Genomic DNA, 23655 nt, shown 5'->3' with positions numbered 1-23655 from the left:
TCGGAAATGAGTCTGCTTTATTGTTTACTGCTGTAGAACACCTCCGGGCAGTCAATCAGGCTTGTGAATGACTACTTCTGCCGGAGGTGACTGCAAGCAGGACAGAAGGCTTCAATTAAGGCGGGAAGGAAGGTGCAAGAGAGGGACGGGTGGATTCATCAGTTTGTTTAAATGTAATGAGAGGAAATGGACATACTGAACTGAAGCAACTAATTGTTGAAAATTGAGGGAGGAAGGGTTTGTGTGTGTGTGACACACACACACACACACACACACACAAACAGAGAGAGAGAGACTTGAATCTTTCATAAAACCATTAAAAAATGAACCTTCCAAAGTTAATCTGCACTGCATTTAGCTCTGCAGTTTCTGCTGAGAACAGCAGAAGTCTGAAGTGTGTAGTGATCGCATTTCTCATCCCCAAAGCAGGCAAGAGTATCATAGTTTATTCCCCAAATCTGAATCCTTGTCTCTCTGCTCCTGGTCTTGCTTTGACTGCAACACAAAACAAAAGGTCTTACAAATTATTGAGTCAATCCATCTCAAGTGCATTCTTCCTCTTTTCCTACTGCATTGCACTTTTTCCTGCATTGCTGCCTTTTCCAGTGAGCTTGTCTTCTCAGGTTGCCACTGTAGTACAATACCCTTTGTTTGGTTCTTTTAGCTTCTAGTGAGAGTCCACACTTAATTTGTTTTACTTATCTCTCTGACAAGTCATGCGATCTGAAAAACTCTTTTCCAACATTACAATTCAAATAAGTGAAATGTGTGTTTACACTTTATGTAGTGTATAATATGTGTATTAAAAGTTTGCAATCCTATGTATAGTTGCTTTTCTGAGCGTGGTTTACTTTGGAGGAAACAAGTCCAGGATTTCAATTTACTTTATAAGCTTTATAAATGTTGTTGCCGTTTAGTTGTTAAGTCATGTCCGACTCTTCGTGACCCTGTGGACCAGAGCATGCCAGGCCCTCCTGTCTTCCACTGCCTCCCGGAGTTGGGTCAAATTCATGTTGGTCGCTTCGATGACACTGTCCAACCATCTCGTCCGCTGTCGTCCCCTTCTCCTCTTGCCCTCACACTTTCCCAACATCAAGATCTTTTCCAAGGAGTCTTCTCTTCTCAGGAGACGGTCAAAGTATTGGAGCCTCAGCCTCAGGATCTGTCCTTCCATTAAGCACTCGGGGTTGATTTCCTTCAGCATACATAGGTTTGTTCTCCTTGCAGTCCGGGGGACCCTCAAGAGCCTCCTCCAGCACCACAATTCAAAAGCATCAGGTCTTCGGCGGCCAGCCTTCTTTATGGTCCAGCTCTCACTTCCATACATCACTACTGGAAAAACCATAATTTTGACTATGTGGACTTTTGTCGGCAAGGTGATGTCTCTGCTTTTTAAGATGCTGTTTAGGTTTGTCATCGCTTTCCTCCCAAGAAGCAGGCGTCTTTTAATTTTGTGGCTGCTGTCACCATCTGTAGTGATCATGGAGCCCAAGAAAGTAAAATCTGTCACTGCCTCCATTTCTTTCCCTTCTCTTTGCCAGGAGGTGATGGGACCAGTGGCCATCATCTTAGTTTTTTTTATGTTGAGTGTCAGACCTTTTTTTGCACTCTCCACTTTCATCCTCATTAAGAGGTTCTTCAATTCCTCCTCACTTTCTGCCATCAGAGTGGTATCATCTGCATATCTGAGGTTGTTGATATTTCTTCTGGCAATCTTGATTCCGGCTTGGGATTCATCCAGTCCAGCCATTCACATGAGGTATTCTCCATATAAGTTAAATAAACAGGGGGACAATATACAGCCTTGTCGTACTCCTTTCCCAATTTTGAACCAATCAGTTGTTCCATATCTAGTTCTAACTGGTGCTTCCTGTCCTACATATAGATTTCTAAGGAGGTAGATAAGGTGATCAGGCGGTCCCATTTTTTTAAGGACTTCTCATAGTTTGCTGTGGTCCACACAGTCAAAGGCTTTTCCGTAGTCAATCAAGCAGATGTTTTTCTGGAACTCTCTGGCTTTCTCCATAATCCAGAGCATGTTAGCAATTTGGTCTCTAGTTCCTCTGCCCCTTCCAAATCCAGCTTGTACTTCTGGGAGTTCTTGGTCCACATACTGCTGAAACCTACCTTGGAGAATTTTGAGCATAACCTTGCTAGCGTGTGAAATGAGTGCAATTGTACGGTAGTTGGAGCATTCTTTGGCACTGCCTTTCTTTGGGATTGGGATGTAGACTGATCTTTTCCAATCTTCTGGCCACTGCTGAGTTTTCCAAACTTGCTGGCATATTGAGTGTAGCACTTTAACAGCATCATCTTTTAAGATTTTAAATAGTTCGACTGAAATGCCATCACCTCCACTGGCCTTGTTGCTAACCATGCTTTCTAAGGGCCACTAGACTTCACTCTCCAGGATGTCTGGCTCAAGATCAGCAGCCACACTATCTGGGTTGTCCGAGTGCTGCATTTGTTGCTCTCAAACTAACAGCATACTAGCCAAGGTTTGACAAATTATCAGCATGCATACAACATCGAGAATCACATTAATTGTGCAAAAGCATGCCAAGTTGAGTATCCCTTATCAAAAAATACATGCACATAATTATTTTAAAAGTTTGTATAAATTACCCGGCTTCAGGCTATGTGTACAATATATTACTTTTTTTAAAAAATTCCGCTTACTAGAGTTAATGGTTATTTTTCATTTTAAAAGTGTTTGTGTCATTAAAAGTTCTGTTATTATGTTTTTCTCTGAAGAAAAAAGATGATGATTATCCAGACAACGGAGTTGTGTGTTTTTTCCCCTTTACTTATCTCTCTGACAGCTAAAACCTCGGTATTCAGGTTTAATTGCAGTGTTGGCACTTCGAAAAGAAATAATTTGGTTTTGTGTTGCGGTTTGGGCACTCGGGCGCAAAAATGTTCGCCATCCCTGCAGTAGAGCTACAAGACTCACAAAAGAGAATAGCTTCAAGTTCCCCAGATCCCATCCTTTTCTCATGCTTACAGTCTCAGTAACTCGGTCTGAGACGTTTGGAGGGGAAAGAATAAAAACATTTCACTACTTACAGTTGTGAACACATCAACAGCAAACAAGACACTGGCTTCAAACAGACTTTAAAAGGGAAAGAAAGAGGCACTCAACAGAGAGGCGGGGCTCTCTGTTCAGAGGGGGAAGGAATGATTGGCTAGTGTTGGATGGATTGACAGTCACCCTAGACCAGAAAGGCCCCTCCCGGCCACACCTAATAGAGGTAGCATGCAAGATTGTACACGCTCCGAGACCTTCGGGGTCTGTTTCCTCTGCTAGCCTTTGCCACAGGGTCTTGGCGCCAAGCCTTGGGGCTTCACATTAATGCTCTGAGAGGTTTTCCACAGACAGGCAGACCGACAGAGGGCTACCTTTGGAAAAAAAATGGACCCCACATCGGTGTATTACATAAACAAAACTAAAGAAGAAATTCATTCCCTCTAGTCAAACTCAGATGTCAGCTGACAGGCTGACATCCTTCGAAATTTCCCCTTTTCTTCATTTTGCATAACAAGTAAAATGCCTCAAAAATGCGTATATTATGCAAAAAAGGAGAAGGGAAGTATAAATGTGAAAAGAATGCTAAAAAAATCCATGAGACGAGGGGAACGCCTTGCCCACAAACAGGTGTGCATTTGGTAGAGGATGCGTTCAATTACACGAACCAAGAAAAACACATATCGGAATTACATCCACGTTTTCATATGAGCTTAAAAAAACCACCAGCCCCTCAGCATTCAAGATTAAAGAGTTTAATATATTGGGGGGAGGGGGGGTTGAACACCTCAGAATGCAAGATGGACAGAACGGAAGGAGGGGAATAACGAGAAGAGGAAACACTTCCCCAGTAATCGGCAGCTTCTAGAATGGCCACAGAATCGGCTCCCCGACCAAAACTCCAGGAGCTGAATCAAAGCAGTTGGGTGAAACAATAAAAACCTTCTCTTTGCTCCTCTTCTCTGGAGGGTTTGGCCTCTGGAGGGTTCGGCCGTTTCCCCTGGTAGAGTCGAAACAGATCAGGGCCCTTTCCTATCAGCTGGAGAAGAGTTCACTGTCTCTGGCTCCTTCCTTTCCTAGCAGTCTCTCCATGCACAGCCATTTTGCCCTGTTTTCACCGTGGATGAGAGGCCACAGAATTAAAGTTGCTGGATCTCAGGTTTTTTTTTTTCCTCTTAAAACCTTTATTGGCATTAAAAGGGGATAAAACAGCAGTAACAATTTATGTCATAGTGTTACAAACCAAGAAGGACGGGCGTGAAGGTAAGAACTGGGAGGGTGATGCGGGGGGAGGATGGGGCAGGGGTTTTGACTTGGAGACCGCTAAAAGAAAATCCGCTACCACGCTAGTGATGGTCGCCGAGTAATCGCTTAAAAGGGTGGGGAGGGGGTCAGCTAGGGAAACAAAAAGGGACGACAGAAGGGGTTCAAGGATGTTGTTTCTTAAATGTTGATGAGTCGGGCAGCGGAATAATATGTGGTCTAGGGCAGTGGTTCTTAACCTTTGTTACTTGGATGTTTTTGAACTGCAACTCCCAGCAACCCCAGCCAGCACAGTTGGTGGTGAAGGCTTCTGGGAGTTGCAGTCCAAAACTCCTGAGTAACCCAAGGTTAAGAACCAGTGGTCTAGGGTATCGGGCTCAGATGAGCAAAAGAGACAGAGTCTATTGATGCGTGGTATGTTTGCAAATCTTCCAAAGTGAACAGCTGATGGGAAAATGTTTAGTCTTGCTAGCATAAAAGCCCTCCTTTTACTTGGATTAATTAATTTACTAAAATAGTTTGAGGGTCTACCGAGTGAAGGGGAAAGGCCGAAGAAGTGAGGGGAACAAATAGGATTTAAATTGGGGAGTAATAAATTGAGTTCCTGTTGCCAGAGTTTAGATTTGATGATTTGATGGGCTCTGTGAAGGGTGGTGTCTGAAAGAGATTCGGGGGAGAGGTCCAAGGATGCGAGCTTAGCATCAAGAATATTGAACCACTTGGATGAAAAGGGATCTTTTAGTAGGTCATTGAGTATGGAATCTGGTTGGGTATTGAGGTGTAGTCTAAGCCAGAACTTGAAGGTTAGGGACCAAGCGATAGTAGAGGGAAGGTGCATGCCTAATTCAAGTATCAATGTGGACAATCTAATTAGGTTTGGGACTCCAAGAATCCTTCTGAGAAAGGAGGCAGCGACTTTATCAAGGTCTTGATTAGCAGCCTCGATCCAGATTGGGGCTCCATATAGCAGCTGGGAGAGGATTTTGATTTGAAATATATGGAGAGCAGCCGGAATGTACTGGTTGCCACTGTTGAAGTGGAAACGGGCGACTGCATTTAAATGTGGCATGGCAGACGAAATGGCAGCTTTACAATGGTGAGTCCAGCTGAGTCGGGAGTGGAAGGTGATCCCCAGATATTTGAAAGTCTGGACTTGCTGGAATGATAGATTACCAATCTTCCAGGCTGTCGGGGCCCAGGATTTCGAGAAAACCAGGATTTTTGTTTTCTCGGGATTGATTGATAATTCATTGGAGAAGCAGTATTCTTGGAAAGAGGATAGCAGAAGTCGGAGGCCAGGTTTAGTGACAGACAGCAGTACTGCGTCGTCTGCATAAAGAAGAATAGGTACAGGGACACCATTGAGAGAGGGAGGGGAGGTTCCAGAGCTAGGAAGAGCGGGAGGCAGATCTGCAAGGAATAGATTGAAAAGTGAAGGGGCAAGTATACACCCTTGGCGGACTCCTTTGTTGATAGGGATTTGGTCGGTCATGGAGGCTGCGCCATCGAGGCGAATCCGGCACGAGTTGGAAGAGTGAAGGCGTTGGATCAGGAAGAGAAGGCAGGGGGGATCTCAGGTTTTAGCCCCGAGATTCAGGTTGTGGAGTGTGTGTGCATGTTTCATTCTCCGTGTCTCAGGTTTCGGACAGGAAATCTCAGGGACGATGTTCCCTAAGCGTTCCTCCTGTGCAAGTCTAAATGTGAAATAGGATTTTGGCCAGTTTATAAAAATAGAGATCGATTGGTTGATAGGTCACATCTTTAAATATTATTTCAGGAATTGACTACAATCACGGCTACAGTTGTGAACAAATCAACAGCAGCCAAGCAACAAACTGACTTCCAAAGAGAGGGAAAGAAACACTCAGTAGAAAGGCGGGGCACTCTTTGAATTTGGAGGCAGGAAGCAATGATTGGCTAGTGCTGGATAGATTGACAGTCATCCCAGCCCTGAAAAGTCCCTCCTACTAGAGGTAGGATGCGAGGTTGTACAAACTCCAACAAATTGGCAACTCTGGGTTCTGTTCACTTTCCTTTTCTTGGAAGCATAAACTTTTTCTTTCCTTTAGGTGGGGGAACATTGTCTTCTCCTTCTCCATTTTCATGTGGGGGGGGCTCACACCCATGCCTCTGGCGGAGTGGGTGGAAGATGGCCAAAATGGTTAGTTACAGCTCTGAAACCAGTCCAAACTAAATGGGAGAAGTTGGGAGCCAGACCTCAGTCAGCTCACACGCACGTGATTGTCAACTTAATTCCAACAGCCTTTTGGTCTCAAAAGCAGAGCGTGTGACACATGGTGCACCCACTAGGCTCATGTTGGTTTCATCTCTGCCGGAGAGGTGGTTGAATATCTCCTCAAGCTCCATTATTTAAGCTAGTGCACCAGCTACACCCATTCCTGGGGAGGTCTGATTTGTCAACAGTGGCACATGTCTTACTTACATCCTGGCTGGATTACTGTAACAAACTCTATGCGGGGCTGCCTCTGGAACGTGCCTTTTGTTTCTACCACCGCCTTGATTTGGTTGGCAGACAGGAAAGGGCCTTCTTTGTCGCAGACTCTGGAACTCCCTGCCACTGGAGGCCAAGCTGGCCTCGCTTTTGCTGTCCTTCTCCAAACAGGCAAAGGCTGTTTCCTGCAAACAGGCTTTCCCTTAGTGAGTGACTGCCTGAGTTGGGTTTTTTTTTAAATGGATGGTTGTGCCCTCCTGCTTTAAATGTATTTCTGGTGTTGCTCTTGTTTACTGTGTTTTAGTGTGGCATTTGTTTGATTGTTTTTAGTAGAATCATAAACTTAAAGAAAAACTAAGTTGGAAGGGGCCTACAAGACCATTGACTTCAACTTTGCTCGGTGCAGGAATGCAAATTAAAGGATATCTGCCCGGTGATTGTCTAAGTTTCTTTTGAATGCCTGCAGTCACCACCTCTTCAAATAATTAATTCTATTGCCGTACTGCTTTAACAGGATTTTTTCCTGATATTCAACTGAAACTTGGCTTCCTATAACTCAAGCCTATTGTTGTGCTTCCTGTACTCTTGATCGAGAACAGATCCTACCCCTTCTCTGTATGACAGCCTTTCAAGTATTTGAAAAGTGCTGTCCTATCTCCCCTCAGTCTTCTTTTCTTAAGGCTAAACATGCTCAGTTCTTTCCATTTTTCCTCCTAGGGCTTGGTTTCCAGTCCCCTGATCATCCTTGTTGCCCTCCTCCGAACATGCTCCAGTTTGTTGGCATCCTACTTGAAGTGCCATGTTCAGAACTGTATTTGAATACTTATTTTTGGCTTTTGGCTTTATATATATAGAATCTTGGATCCTTCTTAGGGAGAAAGTGGGGTTGGAAATTTTACAACCAACCAACCAACCAACCAACCAACCAACCAACCAACCAACCAACCAACCAACCAACCAACCAACCAACCAACCAACCAACCAACCAACCAACCAACCAAACCAACCAAACCAACCAACCAACCAACCAACCAACCAACCAACCAACCAACCAACCAACCAACCAACCAACCAACCAACCAACCAACCAACCAACCAACCAACCAACCAACCAACCAACCAACCAACCAACCAACCAACCAACCAACCAACCAACCAACCAACAACGTCCCTTCTCTACAATGATCCAAGGAAGAATAAAGCAGAGGAATAGGAGGCCATTTACTGATCATTTATTCACACCTCAGAATTTACTGAAAGTAGAGTGGATGTTGGCCGAACACAGACCTTCATATGCATTCAGACCAAGTTTGGCTTTCACCATATGCTAAATCAGGTCTGGCACTTCTTTGCAAGAGGCAGGGGTATAAAGTCCCAGGGATGGGAGTGAGATGGTAACGGAAGTAGCCATCAGCTTTAGCCACTATGGAGAGCTGGAACAGACTTTTGTGGACAGAAGCTGAATCCCAGAATGAGCAGGGGGCACAGAAAACAGTGGACGGTGCCCAGCCCTTCTGATATCCCCAGGAAGTAATCCAGATGTTTCTGGAAAGGGCAGGTCGCCACCAGCACCTTCTCCTGCAGCAGGATGTGCAGGAGTTGAGCCACGCCGTACGGTGCCCAGAAGAGGGGGAAAAGCCAGGTTATGTCCATCTGTGGCCACTGGTTCTTTCCACGCCACTTCTGAGCCACTCTGGCCAAAATCGCCATCACCGGAAAGATGTCGAAAAGAGCCAGGCTGACACTAGTGTGACCCAGAGACCAGGATAATAGCTTGAGATTTTGGCTCGGGATACAGATATTTTCTGTGCTGCTGCTACTCATGGCTGCGGGGATGGCACACACAAAGCCCATCAGGAAGAGAACGAGGACAATCTTGTTGGCAAAGCCCCGCTGGACGTGGCACAGGGTGCTGGCCATCATCAGGCTCTGAGCAAAGAGGCAACCGTATTTTAGCCCCTGGGCCACCTGGCAGAAAGGGTCCCCAAAGATCCAGCCTCGACTGCTTGCCACGGCAAAAAAGGGCAAGGTGGAGGCGAAAAGGGTGCCGGCTGCTGAAATCAGGACGAGTTTTGTTCTGCTGGGGTGGGGCTGGTCCCACAGCCGAGGGCACCGGACCAGGGCGACGTCCAGTATCAGGTTGCAAATTAAGCCAAGGATGCTGGCCACTGCAAGAAATGGCGGGATGCTGACGCCGAACTGCATGCAGTACGTGGAGTGGCAGGGTTGCGCGAGGCTGTTGTCGTAGATGTAGTCATCATCGTAGGTGTAATTCGATGTGAAGTTGGCCATCAGCTCCTCCAAATCTATAGAGTCCAAGGTATTGCTTTGGGAATGACTCTATGAAGAAAAGAAGAGAAAAAGAGGGAAGATGTGGCACCAGTCTTAGGCGTATGGCCTGGTTTGTCAAATACGCTGAATATACAGATGGGTGGAGGATATTACAGTAGGAATCCTGTATCCACGGGGGGATTTGTTCCAAGCACCCCGTGGATGCTGAAAATCGTGGATAATAGTGAATGCTACACATAGCATGGTAAAAGGAAAATTCCAGAAAAACAGACACATTTGTACCATGTATTACCAGAACTGGCCACTAGAAGGAGCCAGAGACCATACTACATATTTTGCACCCCCAAGAATACATGGCATGGCCCCGACTCCCTCTAGTGGCCGGTTTTGGTAAATACATCATGAAATCATGTATTTCTAGTTTTTTCTTTTGATATTTTCAAACTGCGGATGAGTGAAACAGACATCCATCCTGCGGCTATGGGGTCCTATTGTATTAGAATAGTCATTGTAGACATTGCCTAGAGGGGCGGGGTAAAAATATAATAAATAAATAAATAAATAAATAAATAAATAAATAAATAAATAAATAAATAAATAAATAAAATAAATAAATAAATAAATAAATAAATAAATAAAATAAATAAATAAATAAATAAATAAATAAATAAATAAATAAATAAATAAATAAATAAATAAATAAAATAGAATCAGTGGTGCGACTTTTGTGTTGTTTAATTGGAAGCAAAGGGAGCGGCTGTATTTGCATCGCTTGGCCTGTAACCAAAGTTGAGGCTAATGGGTTTTGCCCCAAGGTGGCCAAATTCAGAAGGTCCCAAATTCTAACAGGGAATATTAGGAAAATAAACCTCCCAAACGTCTTCCCCTTCTTTAGAAATAAAGAAGCAAGTAAACAAACTTCCTTTTCCTTTTTGGGGGGTGGGTGGGAGAGGAGCCCTATACTTTTTCTCCTCTATTGGGGAGAGGGACTTGTGGCCATATCTCGAAGTTCAGTAGGTGGGAAAAGATTCCAGGTAAAATGCCTTGCACCATGTCCTTGAAAGCTACCTTGGCATGGACGATTATCTCTTTTATTCGCTATGTTTCCGCAGCTCAGGAAGTGTCTGCGGATGTCCTATGCCTCGTTTTGTCCTACGACGACTCCTGGAGGTAGGCCAGACTCAAGGAGGAAGAGGGAGAAAGCCCTGAGAAGGAACCACCGACTTCTTCAAATAGGTCTCAGGGTTCAGACTGATTTTCTGCATGACTATCACTGCCAGATTTCCACCGAAAACAACATTCAGAGCAGATGTGAGAGGTATTTTGAGAGGTTGGATCTCTGAGAAACGTTGAGTGGAGTTACCGCAGAGGGTTTTGGTGTGATGAGTGGCATTTCTTGTGGCCCGTGATCCCACCATTCATCTAGAATTTACCAACCAAACCACAGGGATGTTCTCTGAGCCACTCTTTACTTCACAGTTGTCATCATTAGAAGCTGAAATATGTTAGTGTTCTAAAGACGTGATTCAGGAAGAACTGGAGGAAGTTCAGAGGAGGGCAACAAGGATGATCAGGGGACTGGAAGCTGAACCCGAGAAGGAAAAACCTGAAAGAATTGGGCATGTTTAGCCTTGAGAAAAGAAGACTGGGGGAAGATCTGATAGCACTTTTCAAATACAACATAAGAGGGGCAGGATCTGTTCTTCAAAATCCCAGAGTGCAGGACACTAGCAAAGATCTCAAGCTACAAGAAGCCTGATTTAGAATGAATAGAAGGAAAAAAATGTCTTAACTACAGTGGTGCCTCGCAAGACGATGTTAATTCGTTCTGCGAAAATCACTGTCTTACGAAAACATCATCTTGCGAAACGAAAAAACCCATTGAAATGCATTGAAACCAGTTCAATGCGTTCCAATGAGCTGAAAACTCATGGTCCAGCGAAGATCCTCCATAGGGGCGGCCATTTTTGCTGCCTGTAAAGCGGGGGAATCCATCCTGAAAACACAGCGAGGAGCCATTTTGCACAGCGGGCGGCCATTTTAGAACCACAGATTAGCTGTTTCAGAAACATTGTTTAGTGAAAAATCAGTTCCCGAAGCAGGGAACCGATCATCGTTAAGCGAATTTTCCCCATAGGAACATGGTGGTGCGATCGCAAAAACTTCATCGTCAAGCGATTTCGTCATTTCAACCAGTTACCTCAGGAGGTGGTGAGCCCACTGGAGTCATTTAAGAGAAAATTGGACAACCATCTGTCAGATCTGCTTTGGTTTGGATTCTTACATTGAGAAAGAGTTGGACTCCTTCCAACTCAATTATTCTATGATTTTAAGAACTTTGTGACTAAGCAAGCCTATGCTAATGAAGCCCTTGTATGCCTCCCAATGACCAATCACAAAGCAAAGCAAATTCATGTGCAGTTTTCGAGAGGCATGAAAATCAAATGCTCCTGCTGCGATAATCAGATGTTTCCAGCACTTGAGAAATTCTCTCCTCTAATGATGGATTTTCTATGATGTATATTTTGGCCTGTTATCCACACACTGGAAGCTTGTGATGAATGGTTCCTGAACATAATCTGAAGGCACACGAACGTAGTCACTGAGCTGCAACTAAATGGACCTGGTCAGTTGGTTTAGTGGTGGGAACCACTTGGTGTTCCTACATAGGGAGAGCTGTTAAGGAAGAATGGAATGTCTAAGAAAATAATGAAATTTCTCTATGTGTGCAGAAGTTCATTTTGCCTCTATTTCCCATAATCCAAAATCGGATCCTGTTTTTCTGGACATCAGATCCATAAACATTTGGGGTCATTTTCTACCTGGGAAATCAAGAGAGGAAGACGTAAACCACCCTGGGGTGGATTTATTGGCTGTTTGTAGAAGCTGGACAATTCAATATTTCCTTGTCATATCTGCCCAAAGTAATTGCATTTGTAAGGGTATCTTGACTGTCCTGGCTGGAAAACGAGTGCTACAAAAATTTTTTCCACTCGTAGCTTTTGATTTAACTTCTCTTTGTTTCATCTCAACGAGAGAGAGAGAGAGAGAGAGAGAGAGAGAGGTGGTTGACACACAAGGACTCTCAGATATATAACTTTTCCTCCTTTGCTAACTTAGAGGCTGGTGGTTTTTAAGCTGACTTGTATTAAATGCCAGCATTCTGGTCCAATGGATGTTGCTGACTCCAGTATTACAGAAGAAGGCAATTCACTCTGGATTTTAGTCAGAACTTCATAGGCGCTACCCAAACTGCCGAACACTGTATGCCCCAGAATATATTGCAGATCGGGATAATGGATGCCTCGTTGTCTGGATTGCTAAAAACAGGAGCACTGGGTGGATTATTATTATTTTTTGCGGTGTTTTGTGACCAAGCCTCGCCCTGTTGTGTTTGTTCTTTCTCTGTGTGTGCATTTAACACTGCAAAGGGAAACAAGTCTACCTTTGTATAGAATCCAAACTGTTGCACATTTTGCACAAACTGAAAGCACGCATCTCAGTCTCCTTCATGAGGACCGGGAACTCTTCAAGGCCCTTTCTCACCATGTGAAGACAGGCAGGTCTGACTAAAATTTCAGCCACAGTGATCTTTCTTCGTTTGCTCCATCAGTCTTAACAGTGGTGTGGTGCTATATAGGGTGGTCAACATAACACTCCCCATACCCCTCTCTTTCCCTTATAAGGAAAGCCTAAAATACAGGGAGCTGGATCAAGCCATATTATGACCAGGGAGGGCAGGTCCTTTGTAAAGCTAATGGCTCTTAATTGCCTATTCAAGACCAAAGCACCTTCAAACCCTTTGCACCACAGGGAGGGTAGCTTTGTAACACTCACTAATCTTCCTGGAACAACCCGCTTCTCTCCCAGCTACTCTGAGTACTGCAGCCATGCTCAGAGGCTTGAGAGGGGTGGCGGATCATGGCATAGGTTTGGGAACGGAAAAGGTTCCCTGTTAGCTCTGAGCCTAGAAGGGGAAGGTCTCCTCAACAGGACACGATTAAGGGGCATCTTTCAACCAACGGTGACCAGTTGGGTCTGAAAACAGGCACCCCTGGCTGATTATCCACCCATTTGCAAGAGGTGAGGGCTGGCACTCAAAGGCCCACACTCCTCCTCCAGAGCACCATGGGAAATGTGGTAGGAGGGAGATGGAGCTGCTGTTTCTGATGCCTGGCACCCACCAAGCCATCAAAGAAGAGATTAGGTGTACCTTGATGTGCGTAAGCTTTTCGTATCCATAAATTCATGGGAAAGGTGTAGGAGGAAAGGTAACTCTGTGCCTGGCAGGTGGAAGAACCTCAAGGAGCAGGAGCAGTGTGTGTGTGTGTGTGTGTGTGTGTGTGTGTGTGTGTGTGTGTGTGTGTGTGTGTGTGTGTGTGTGTGTGTGTGTGTGTGTGTGTGTGTGTGTGTGTCTCATTCACTTTGATAACTTTATGCCTCTCCTGTCAGGCCGAGGGTCTTGAATTAATGGGAATTTATTTCCCATCTTACCCTTTTCTTGCACAAGTTTATTGTCAGGGAAGTTAACGTTTATGAAGTGCCCGGAGGGCCAAGGAAAGGGCAAGGCTGTGAGGCTGGCAAAAATCCCATGGAGCGGGCGGGTGGGGTGGGGGACCTAATCAGGGAGCATGAGGAGATGAGAGGAGGGGAGGATGATGCTTAGGGCGGCCATGGGAACAGGGCGGCTCTCTCAGGCCCATGGATGTGGGATTCCTGTTTCACCACAGAAGGTGGAGGTGGTGGAGGGAGGGAAAAGGGAGGAGAGGGTGTCAGGCGAGGTGGAGTGAGGAGAAAAAGTTGAAGAAGGAAGTATGGAAGGGGAGGTGGGAGAAAGAGAAGGAATGAGGTGGCTAAGAGAGAAACACACACACACACACACACACACACACACACACACACAGAGGCAGGAATTGAGAAAGAAAGCAGGAAGGCTTGTGCAAGGACAGAATGGGGTGTCAGAAAGAGTAAATCTGTGTATTCATGTGTGTGGGGAAAGACAATAAGGCTGGGAAAGGTTGAAGGCAGCAGGAAAAGAGGAAGAGCAAATACAAGACGGACTGACTCCCTAAAGGAAGCCACAGGCTTGAATTGACAAGGACATTTGAGGAGAAGGACCTTTTGGAGACGGTTCGTTCCTAGGGTGGCTCTGAGTGACTTAAGGCTACGTGAGGGCATCATGCGTAGGGGGGTAGAAAAGGGAGGGAAGGGGAGAGAGAGACACAGAGACACAGAAAGGGGGGCTAGGAAAAATAAGAGAGAGGGAAAGAAAAGGGAGGGATGCGAGGAAGAGGGTGGAGGAGAGAAAAAAAGAGAGAAGGGGGATATGAGAAAGACTTCCTCTCAGTTCATTAGGCGGAGGTTTAAGCAGGGAAAACATCCGACCTGAGTGGCATTGTAAAAATCGCCCCCCAGGCCTTCCCATCAGGAAAGAAGCCATTTCTGGACAGCGGTGGAATAACATCGCTGAACAATAGCTGGGCACAGCCAGGGGATGATGATGCCGGGAAGGAGGCTGTGTTCTCGGCCAAAGGTCCTTCTCTGGGGCACATGGGTCACAGAGTGCGGCGGGCAAGGGCAGCCGCTGGAACCCAACGACGACGTTGCGGCCCTTTATTTCCACGCCCGATTCCAAGAGGATTGTGGTGTGGGAAGAGCCGAGAGAATCGAACAGGGAAAAACATTCCAGAAGCCCAGGAGGGAAGGAAAACAGCAGATCGGAGGAATTTAGGAGATGGGAAATCAATGCAATGGAAGGAGAGTGGGTGGGAAATGGAGAGGATGGTAGAGGGCAGGGCTGTGATTTCTGGAGGATGATGGGGGTTGGACTTGATGGCCTTGCAGACCCCTTCCAACTTCACTTTTTTATGATTCCATGTAGTCCAAGACATCCTGGAGGATAACTGGTTGTGGAAGGCTGACGTATTTTGTGATTACAAAAAGAGATTTTTTTTGTAAATTTTAAAAGGAGTAAGGGCCCATGAAGTAGAACCTAGCGAGTTACATTTAAAAGGTAATTAGAATAACAGCATCACGGAAGTAAAGGGCCGGAATAGCTCCTAAGGGTCCTCTAGTCTAGTGGTTCTAAAAACTGGGTTCCCCAGACGTTCTTGGACTGCAATTCCCAGAAGCCTTTTCACCGCTCGCTGTGCTGAGCCGGGATTTCTGGGAGTCGCAGTCCGAGCACATCTGGGGACCCCAGTTTGAGAACCACTGATCTAGTCCAGCGGTTCCCAACTAGAGATGGGCGCGAAGCAAACCACCAACTGGAAAAAAGCCCAAAACTGAGCTGGTTTGTGGTACAGTCTTTGTTTCGGTTCACACAGACCCTGTTTTGGTGAAACAGAACGAAGTACCAAACTTTTTCCCCCCCCTTCAGTGCTTCGTTTTGCTTGGCAAAAGGGAAGGCCTGCACAACACCCCCCCCCGACCCCTGTCCCCATCAGCTCAATCCTTGACTTCAAGCTAAGGCTGCTGAATCCTCTATTCCCAACTCTTCACTGCTGCCTGCCACCATCCTGACAGGCAGCAGACCCAGGCCTGCTGTGTGTGTGCATGCGCCCACTGCACAGCTGATAGGTGGGCACATGCACAGAAGCAGCCGGCCGGGGCCCTCGGAGCTGGGTCTGCTGCCTGTCAGGAGGGTCACAGCGGCAGCCGTGGAGGCAGGAAGGCGACAGGGCCAGTGGAGAGGGGAGAGGCGAGCGGGCAGTCCCAACCCAGCATGAACCCAAAAAAACCCAACCATGAACCAGATCATTTTTCGGGTGTGTTGAGACAGTTTGTGGATAGCCACCAACCACGAACCCTCACGAACCACTGATTTTCCGGTTTGTGCCCATCTCTCTCGCCAACCTTGGCTTCCCAGATGTTCTTGGGCCAAAACGCCCAGAAGCTTTGACCCCTAGCGGTGCTGCCCAGGATATCTGGGAGTTGTAGTCCAAGAACATGTGGGTTACGCAAGGTTGTGAAATATTGATCCTAAGTGACCGCACACATCAATGCAGGAGATCCCACCCGAAAGCTACCTGGAGGCGGAAAAAACCCCAAAAGACCAGCTGTGGAGCTTCCAGCGGTCATCCCCACGGCTGCAGTCGGCCCTGGTGAGCCTTGGGCCCTCACGGGGATGTGGACGAATAAGCCTTCCTTACTCCACGCGTCCATCTTTGGCACTCTGTAGAGGTCCTCCCCAAAAGAGGCTAAAGACTCCTGGTTCCCCGCGGGGTTAACTAGGGGCCCACGATTGGGCTGAATTGCCCCAGGAGCAAGCGCCATTAACTTTGCCCTGGGAAAGGTAAAGGTAAAGTTTCCCCTTGACAATTTTTTTTGTCCAGTCGTGTTCGACTCTAGGGGGCAGTGCTCATCCCCGTTTCCAAGCCGTAGAGCCAGCGTTTTTGTCCGAAGACAATCTTTCCGTGGTCACAAGGCCAGTGCGACTTAGACACGGAACGCTGTTACCTTCCCACCAAAGTGGTCCCTATTTATCTACTTGCATTTGCATGCTTTCGAACCGCTAGGTTGGAGGGAGCTGGGAGAAGCGACGGGCGCTCACTCCGTCGCGTGGATTCGATCTTACGACTGCTTGGTCTTCTGACCCTGCAGCACAGACTTCTGCGGTTTAGCCCGCAGCCCCACCACGTCCCTATTTTGCCCCAGGAAAGCTCCCCAAAATTGAGACGACGCCTATGTATCAATCAACCCAGTTGTCAATCAAGACGGTCTGGAGTCAGGAATGGAGGGAATGGAAGCGGGTTTGCCCACCAGCCCTGCACCGGGTGGGGATGGAAGGATGCACAATGAGATGCGTCTATACTACAGTGTCCTTCCAGTAGGACTTTAATGACATGTTTCGTGTGTGTTGTTATGTGCCATCAAGTCAAAACCACCGTAGTAGGGCTCTCAAGGTAAGTCAGATATTTAAGGAGTAGCTTTACACCCCATGAGCGTCCATGGCCAGGCATAGATTTGAACTCAGTTCTCAGGGCTCCATCACTCTATCCACTAGCGCCACATTGGGTATATTGTTTGGTTTCAATCAGTAACATCCTCCAGGATTTGCCTCTAGCTATTGTTTTCAATTACCACAAATCGAGAAGCTTGAGAGAATCAGCGCCTCTGATCTAGTGCAGAGTGCAGTTCTTCCATCCCTGTTCTACGCAAGAGAATAAGGATAGGAAAAAAAATACTCTAGCTGATGCTTTCTAGACAGATTTATTCCTGTCATTTCTAATTTGTTTGAGTTAACAACAGGTTATATATCATATCCAAGTATTGCTTGTAACACGCCGTCCATCCATCCATCCATCTGCCTGCCTGTCTCTCTCCCATCAGTTCACCCAAAGGAGAATTTCGTTCAAAGCATGTGAACTCCATAAATCTAATAATCTTCTTTACTGAGCCCTCTGTATTTTCCCGGGTGCAAAAGCGAGATGGAATAATTTTGCACCAACATCCCTCAGGCTGGGATAAGATCACAGGTTTGAATTAGAAAAACCGGCAGCAGCGCCCACATCAAATTCTTCTTTAGCTGGAAGTTCCATAAGAATGAATTTTTTCCCCTCCCTCCTTTCCCCCTTTCTTTTCCTTTCTCCCTTTCCTCTCCTTCCTCCCCTCCCGTCTCCCTTCCTCATTTTTTTGTCTTCTCTTCTTTCTCTTCATTTAAAATATTTTATAGGGCCAGCTTAGCCCAGCAGTTCCCTCGCATGGCCAAACATTTTACATCCCATCTTTTAATTTAGAAAAGGTCTCAAGCTGGCTCGCGAAGGGAGAAGCAGAGGCAAATGGGGTGGGGGAAACCCAACCATCATTAAGAGACAGTAAAATTGCTGAATTACCAACCCGATAAAATCAGGAGAATACAGAGCACAGCATAAAATAATAAATAGCATTGCAATAAACCTCTGAAGGAGCACTCGGAATCATTAGAGTCTAAGATCGGCCCTGCTGGGTCAGAGTCAAATTCCTTCTGAGTTCAGCATCTTGTCCCCTGCAGTGGTCGGCCAGGTTTTTCCAACAAAGCCTGGCATCTAGGGCTTGATGTCCATCCCCATTTTCTGCTCTCAGGCAACAGACACAGAGACAAACTGCCTGCAAGCACAAACCGTATGTGGAGACAAGGAGTGGGATTGTCATGTTGTGTGGCTTTGTTTTGCTGCCACACCTCCCACCCTGTGGACAGCCTCTCCCTCCTGCACATTGGCCTGGACCCACCCCATCAATGGCTGGGAATATTGAATGTCGCTGTATTTTTTTTTTATAATGCACGGCAGAGAGGTGTATGCGGTGTGAAATCCATCTCGGAAATCGTCTCCGGAAATTGAGATGTTTTGGCTCGGCTCTTTGAGGCTTCTAAATAGACATCAGAAGGTAGAATATTATACCTGTCTCGTGTCGCGGCGAAAAAGACTCGTGCGGATAGCACTATTTCGGGCATTCGCAATGCATGCGGTGAGCACAGGCAAAGAAGGCAGCATGCCTAGTCCTTACACCCTATCATCATTTCCAACACAACGATCTGGATAGGGGGAGAGTGGCCTGTCTCTGCAGGTTCTCTGCACCTGAGGCACAACATGAAAAAAATCCGAGCCTCTGGCTCACCGTGGATATTGCACAGACATGCGACAGTTAACCTCCAGCTGCTGGAAGCTGTGGCAGTGGTTGGCTCCAGTTTCAGGGATTCTGGGAGCCCACTCCGGATTTTGGTCTGCACTTTAAATCTGCCGGACCCTCTTCCCAAAGTGGGCTCCATGCCCAGGATAACATCTGCAAAGTACAACCTAAATTACGGAGTGGATTCACGGATGCCCTGAAATGGAGGCCATCCTAATAGGGCTTAAATAGTGAGATATTTAAGGAGGGATTTTACCAGTTTCAACCCCTTCCCCCATGAGTTTCCATGGCTGAGCAAGGATTTGAATCCAGTCTCCTGAATCTTTGTCTGTCAGTCCAGCAACTATATCACACTGGGTAGACCCCAGCAACATGGCTTTGCCCTCTAAATTTTGGCCCGGTGGCCTTTCCGTAGTTACAGCTCAGCTGGAGGAAAGATTTGGGCATGAAAATTCATTTTAAAGTTGGGCCAGGGCGTGGACTCACCTCCCTCTATTACCATCTCCACACAACAATTGGAGGTTGTTCATGACTTTGTGTACCTTGGCTCAACCATCTCTGACACCCTCTCTCTGGATGTCGAGCTGGATAAACGCATTGGCAAAGCAGCTACCATGTTCTCTAGACTCACAAAGAGAGTATGGCTCAATAAGAAGCTGGTGGCATATACCAAGATCCAGGTCTATAGAGCCTGTGTCCTGAACACACTCCTGTATTGCAATGAGTCCAGGACCCTTTGTGCACGGCAGGAGAGGAAGCTGAACACCTTCCATATGCATTGCCTCCGATGCATTTTTGGTATCACCTGGCAGGACAAAGTTCCAAATAGAGTAGTCCTAGAACGATCTGGAATTTTTAGCATGTATACATTATTGAAACAGTGACGTCTACCTTGGTTTTGGCATGTCATGAGAATGGCTGATGGTCGGATTCCAAAAGATCTCCTGTATGGAGAATTAGTGCAGTTAAATTGCCCCAGAGGGAGATCACAGCTGTGATACAAGGACATCTGCAAGCAGGATCTGAAGGCCTTAGGAATGGACCTTAACAGATGGGAAACCCTGACATCTGAGCGTTCAGCCTGGAGGCAGGCGGTGCATCACGGCCTCTCCCAATTTGAAGAGACCCTTGTCCAGCAGGCCGAGGCAAAGAGGAAGTAACAAAAGCAGCAAAATCAAGGAGCTGGACAGGGGACAGATTGGATTTGTCTTCCGTGTGGAAGGGATTGTCACTCTCGAATTGGCCTTCTCAGACACACTAAGATGCTGTTTCAAGTCCTCCATATACGGAGCATGTTCCCATAGTTTCTCCAGACTGAAGGATGCCTAAAACAAAAAACAGTTTCCCGGCTGGAGTGCACATTTTGTTATGTGTCCGGCCACAGAAAAAGAAAAAAAGAAGAAGGGGGAGCTATTCCCCCTTCACATAGAGTGGTCCTATGTGATTCAGATAGGCGGGATATAAATTAAATAAATAAATAAGTAAATAAATACATTCTTCTTTGGCTTTGGCTTGCCACATTACCCTTTTTTAGCTGAGTTTTATCAAGACTCTGAACCCATTTCCATGGATCCATTTGAGCACATTTCCACAACCAGCTGCTTGGAAGCCCTTCTGGGACACTTCTTGCCCCTTGCCTGCCTCCCCTCTGTGACATCACAAGACCCCGCCCACCGGTCTCAGGTTTCAGCCCTGAACGCCGAGAGGATCAGAGGCTCCTCACCGGGCGACCCTGTTTATAATATGGGCAAAGTTTCCTCCTAATCCAGAAATGGAGTGGCTGGGTCCTCACTGACTCATTGGCCCTGGGGAGTTTCTGAATACTGTCCAGAGATGGCTGTGTCCTGCCCACATGTTGTTGTTTTTGTCTAGTCGTTTAGTCGTATCCGACTCTTCGTGACCCCCATGAACCAGAGCACGCCAGGCCCTCCTATCTTCCACTCTCCATGATACAACAGCAGGCTGTTTGCCAACACAACATAAAGCCCCCCCCCCATCAATTGCACATAAAATAACATTACTAGCAAATTCAGGAACAAGAATTAAGGAGGGTTTCGTCAAGAGAGGTGCTATTTGCTGGCAGAATGATGTCTAAGCAGTATCATTTTCTATATTGATATTTCAGTGTTAACAGATTGATCTCCCAGCCTCTTTCTATGCGCTTTCTTGTTAGTTTATATAAATATTGTTATTTCCAGGAGCTTTACAATAAATATTCCTTTTTCTCCATAGCTGTCTCTCTCTCTCACACACACACAGAGAGAATTGCTAGCTCGTGGCATGCAAAATATCCACTTAAAGGCCAATTTAAAAGCACTAAATCATCCCGTCTACGGCAATCTGGCGCATATAGAACTGCCTTATATTCTGAAGCTTATCACCGTTCTCTTTTGGCTGATCTCTTCTAGCTGGTGCCAGATCGCCATTGCCCGGATCCTACTGGAGGAAACCAGGGTGAAAATGAAACACAATTAACACAGCAATTATCCTATTTCTCTTAATTGCATACTCACCTGGGCAGCCCATTACCAAAGTGTAGGAGCAGAGCTGGTAAACAAAGTGGAAACTAAAAGGGGGAAATACTCCCCCCATTTTTAAAACAGGCTGGGAAATGGGGTGCATTGTAATTTTTTTGGTAGGGAGGTAAGCATTGAAGTATGGAGCAGAAAGCTCAGTAATATACCTGGTGGCTTTTCTTAGGTGTCACATTTTCATTCCCTGCATCCCCCGGGGTAAATCACAATATTATAGTATGTTTTTAAAGTATTTCTTCGACCCACATGGAAACTGCTCCACTTGGGTACTGCCTGAGCTTAACTACAGTGGTGCCTCGCATAGCGAGGTTAATCCGTTCCGGATTAACCTTCGCTATAGCGAAACATCGCTGAACGGGACAGGGAAAGCCGTTCCAAAAGGCTCCTTTACTCACCATTCAGCAAGGTTTCCTATGGCCGGCAGCCATTTTCGCGCCCTCGTTAAGCGAGGGGAGGGCTCGAAAACACTGCGCGCGGCCATTACGGAGCTTCCGGCGGCCATTTTGTCCGCCGAACAGCTGATCGTCGGGGCTTCGTTTTGCGAAGATCGGTAAGCGAAACGCTTACCAATCTTCGTAAAGCGATTTTCGCCCTATTAAAATGACGTTGAGCGATCGCATTAGCAATCCAAAAAAACGGATTGCTATGCGATTTCGTCGTTATACGGTGCGCTCGTTAAGTGAGGCACCACTGTACTTCTTTCTGGCTCTTTACTGGTTTGGAAGGTAAGAGCTGCTTCTTGATCACACGTACAGGTTGCGTGTTTGTGTATGTGTGTGTAAGTAAGAAGATAAAGGGGAAAAATGAGTCCTAAGAGCAAATAAGCCAAGCGCCCCAGCTTTGAATTTCAGACACAGAGGGAACTAGCCACAAGGAAAAAGATTCCTCATTTGGGGACAATTAAAACACAACATGATGAAGACAGAAAGTTAGACTCCATTCAGATGAAGGAGTGAAAACTGGTGGAAGAAATATGGCTAATCTAAGATGTCCAGATGTGACACCACCTTACTGTCAGAAACCTGCAGTGACTTGAAACGACTTTTAATGAAAGTGAAAAAAAAAGAAAGTACAAAAGCAAGGCTGAAGTTGAATATTAAGAAGACAGAACTTATGTTTAGAGAAGAATTACACAACTTGTCAATGAAGAAATTGAAAATTGTTAAAGATTTGTTATATTCTGGTTCACTCATCAGTCCAAATGGACATTGCAGCCGTGAGATCAGAGGAAGGGTAAGATTTGGAAGGCCAGCAATGAAGGAACTAGAAAAGTTCATCAAGTGCAAGGAGGTGTCTCCGGACACCAAGATGAAGAATAATCTACACTATGGTATTCCCAATTACTAGGGATGGATGTGGAAACTGGACGTTGAAAAGAACCGACTGGAAGGAACGCAAATGTTTGGACATGTGGTGCTGGAGGAGAACGTTATAGATACCCTTGACAGCCAAAAGAACGAATGAGTGGGTTCTAGATCAAATCAAGCCTGAACCCTCCCTAGAAGCAAAACATGGTTACACTGAGGCTGCCACACTGTGAGCACATCACGAGAAACCAAGATTCGCTGGACAAGACAATCATACTGGGGAAAAGTTGAAGGCAACAGGGGGAGAGGAAGGCCAAAAACGAGATGGGTTGACCCAGCGAAGGAAGCCACAGCCTCCAGTTTGCAAGAGTTGAGCAGAATTATTGAGAAGGAGACCTTTAGGAGATCATTAATTCATAGGCTTGCCGTAAGTCGGAGGCAACTTGACAGCATGTAAACGCCTTAACAGGCTTCAGGGGCCAGTGTCCTTTGCCAGTGCTCCCCCCCACCTCCCAAATCCAGCCCCAGGAAAGTCGAGATGACTCTGGAGTAGTACTTACCGCAGGACTGCAGTTACCCATGGTGTCTATGGCGAGTGCCGGGAGCAGGGACGCCCGTCCAGATCCCGTTGGCTGTAAGAGCTGCGAGTGTTCTTATAAGATAAGAGAGGTGGCAGGATATATTTTTTTTAAAGAAAAAAAAGAAGATAAACAAGAAAGGCACACTCAGACACGGGAGGTAGGAAATTGGTGATTTTGTCACACCAATTGCGATGTTGATACAATTTTTATGAAGAAGAGAGGAAGGGGCTGAGAGACGAGGGTGTGGATATCCTCTCGGGGTTTCCGAGCCTTTACTTCTTTACGCTTTTCGGCATGTTCAGAACATCATGTTTTGAACGGAGGAAAGTCCCCGTTTCTACGTCTTATCCTCTCTTAGCGTCCAACACATGCTGGGTTTACAAAAAAGAAAAAGTTGTCTGCTTTGGTCTCTTAGCACGCTAGGCTTGTGAGCCAGACTGGTCTGTGTCTCCATCTCTGGATTTCCCCACCGTGTAGTGTCTGGAAGTGAATGTGCCCAGAAATCAACACACCGTTTCAGGAATATCTAGTCCGCCTTGACTACTCTGTTCAGGAAAAATGTGTCAGAGGAGAAATTGCAGACTTTAAAATG

At 46.2% G+C, this 23655-nt stretch overlaps 1 protein-coding gene and 1 long non-coding RNA gene across 2 annotated transcripts in view; one reads left to right on the top strand and one right to left on the bottom strand.

Annotated features, from left to right (window-relative positions):
* LOC144584837 (uncharacterized) overlaps nucleotides 1–23655 on the top strand; it is a 109837-nt gene that overhangs the window by 37003 nt on the left and 49179 nt on the right. The window lies entirely within an intron of this gene.
* Nucleotides 7953–23244, bottom strand: ACKR1 (atypical chemokine receptor 1 (Duffy blood group)). Its single transcript, XM_020804746.3, has 2 exons — nucleotides 23043–23244; nucleotides 7953–9080 (listed from the first exon to the last, which is right to left on the bottom strand). The coding sequence occupies exons 1-2, from the start codon at nucleotides 23061–23063 to the stop codon at nucleotides 8157–8159; spliced, it is 945 nt and encodes a 314-aa protein (XP_020660405.3). The 5' UTR covers nucleotides 23064–23244; the 3' UTR covers nucleotides 7953–8156.

This window comes from Pogona vitticeps, chromosome 15 (genome assembly GCF_051106095.1).
Source record: "Pogona vitticeps strain Pit_001003342236 chromosome 15, PviZW2.1, whole genome shotgun sequence".
Taxonomy (NCBI): Eukaryota; Metazoa; Chordata; class Lepidosauria; order Squamata; family Agamidae; genus Pogona; species Pogona vitticeps.
The sequence above is the reverse complement of the archived record's forward strand: the minus strand, read 5'-3'. Positions and strand labels throughout refer to the sequence as shown.

Coding starts and splice junctions, on each gene's coding strand:
- ACKR1 (XM_020804746.3), bottom strand. CDS start 23,063: ATGGGTAACTGCAGTCCTGCG. Junction 9,081..23,042: donor TGGGTAACTGCAGTCCTGCG/GTAAGTACTACT, acceptor TTTTCTTCATAG/AGTCATTCCCAAAGCAATAC.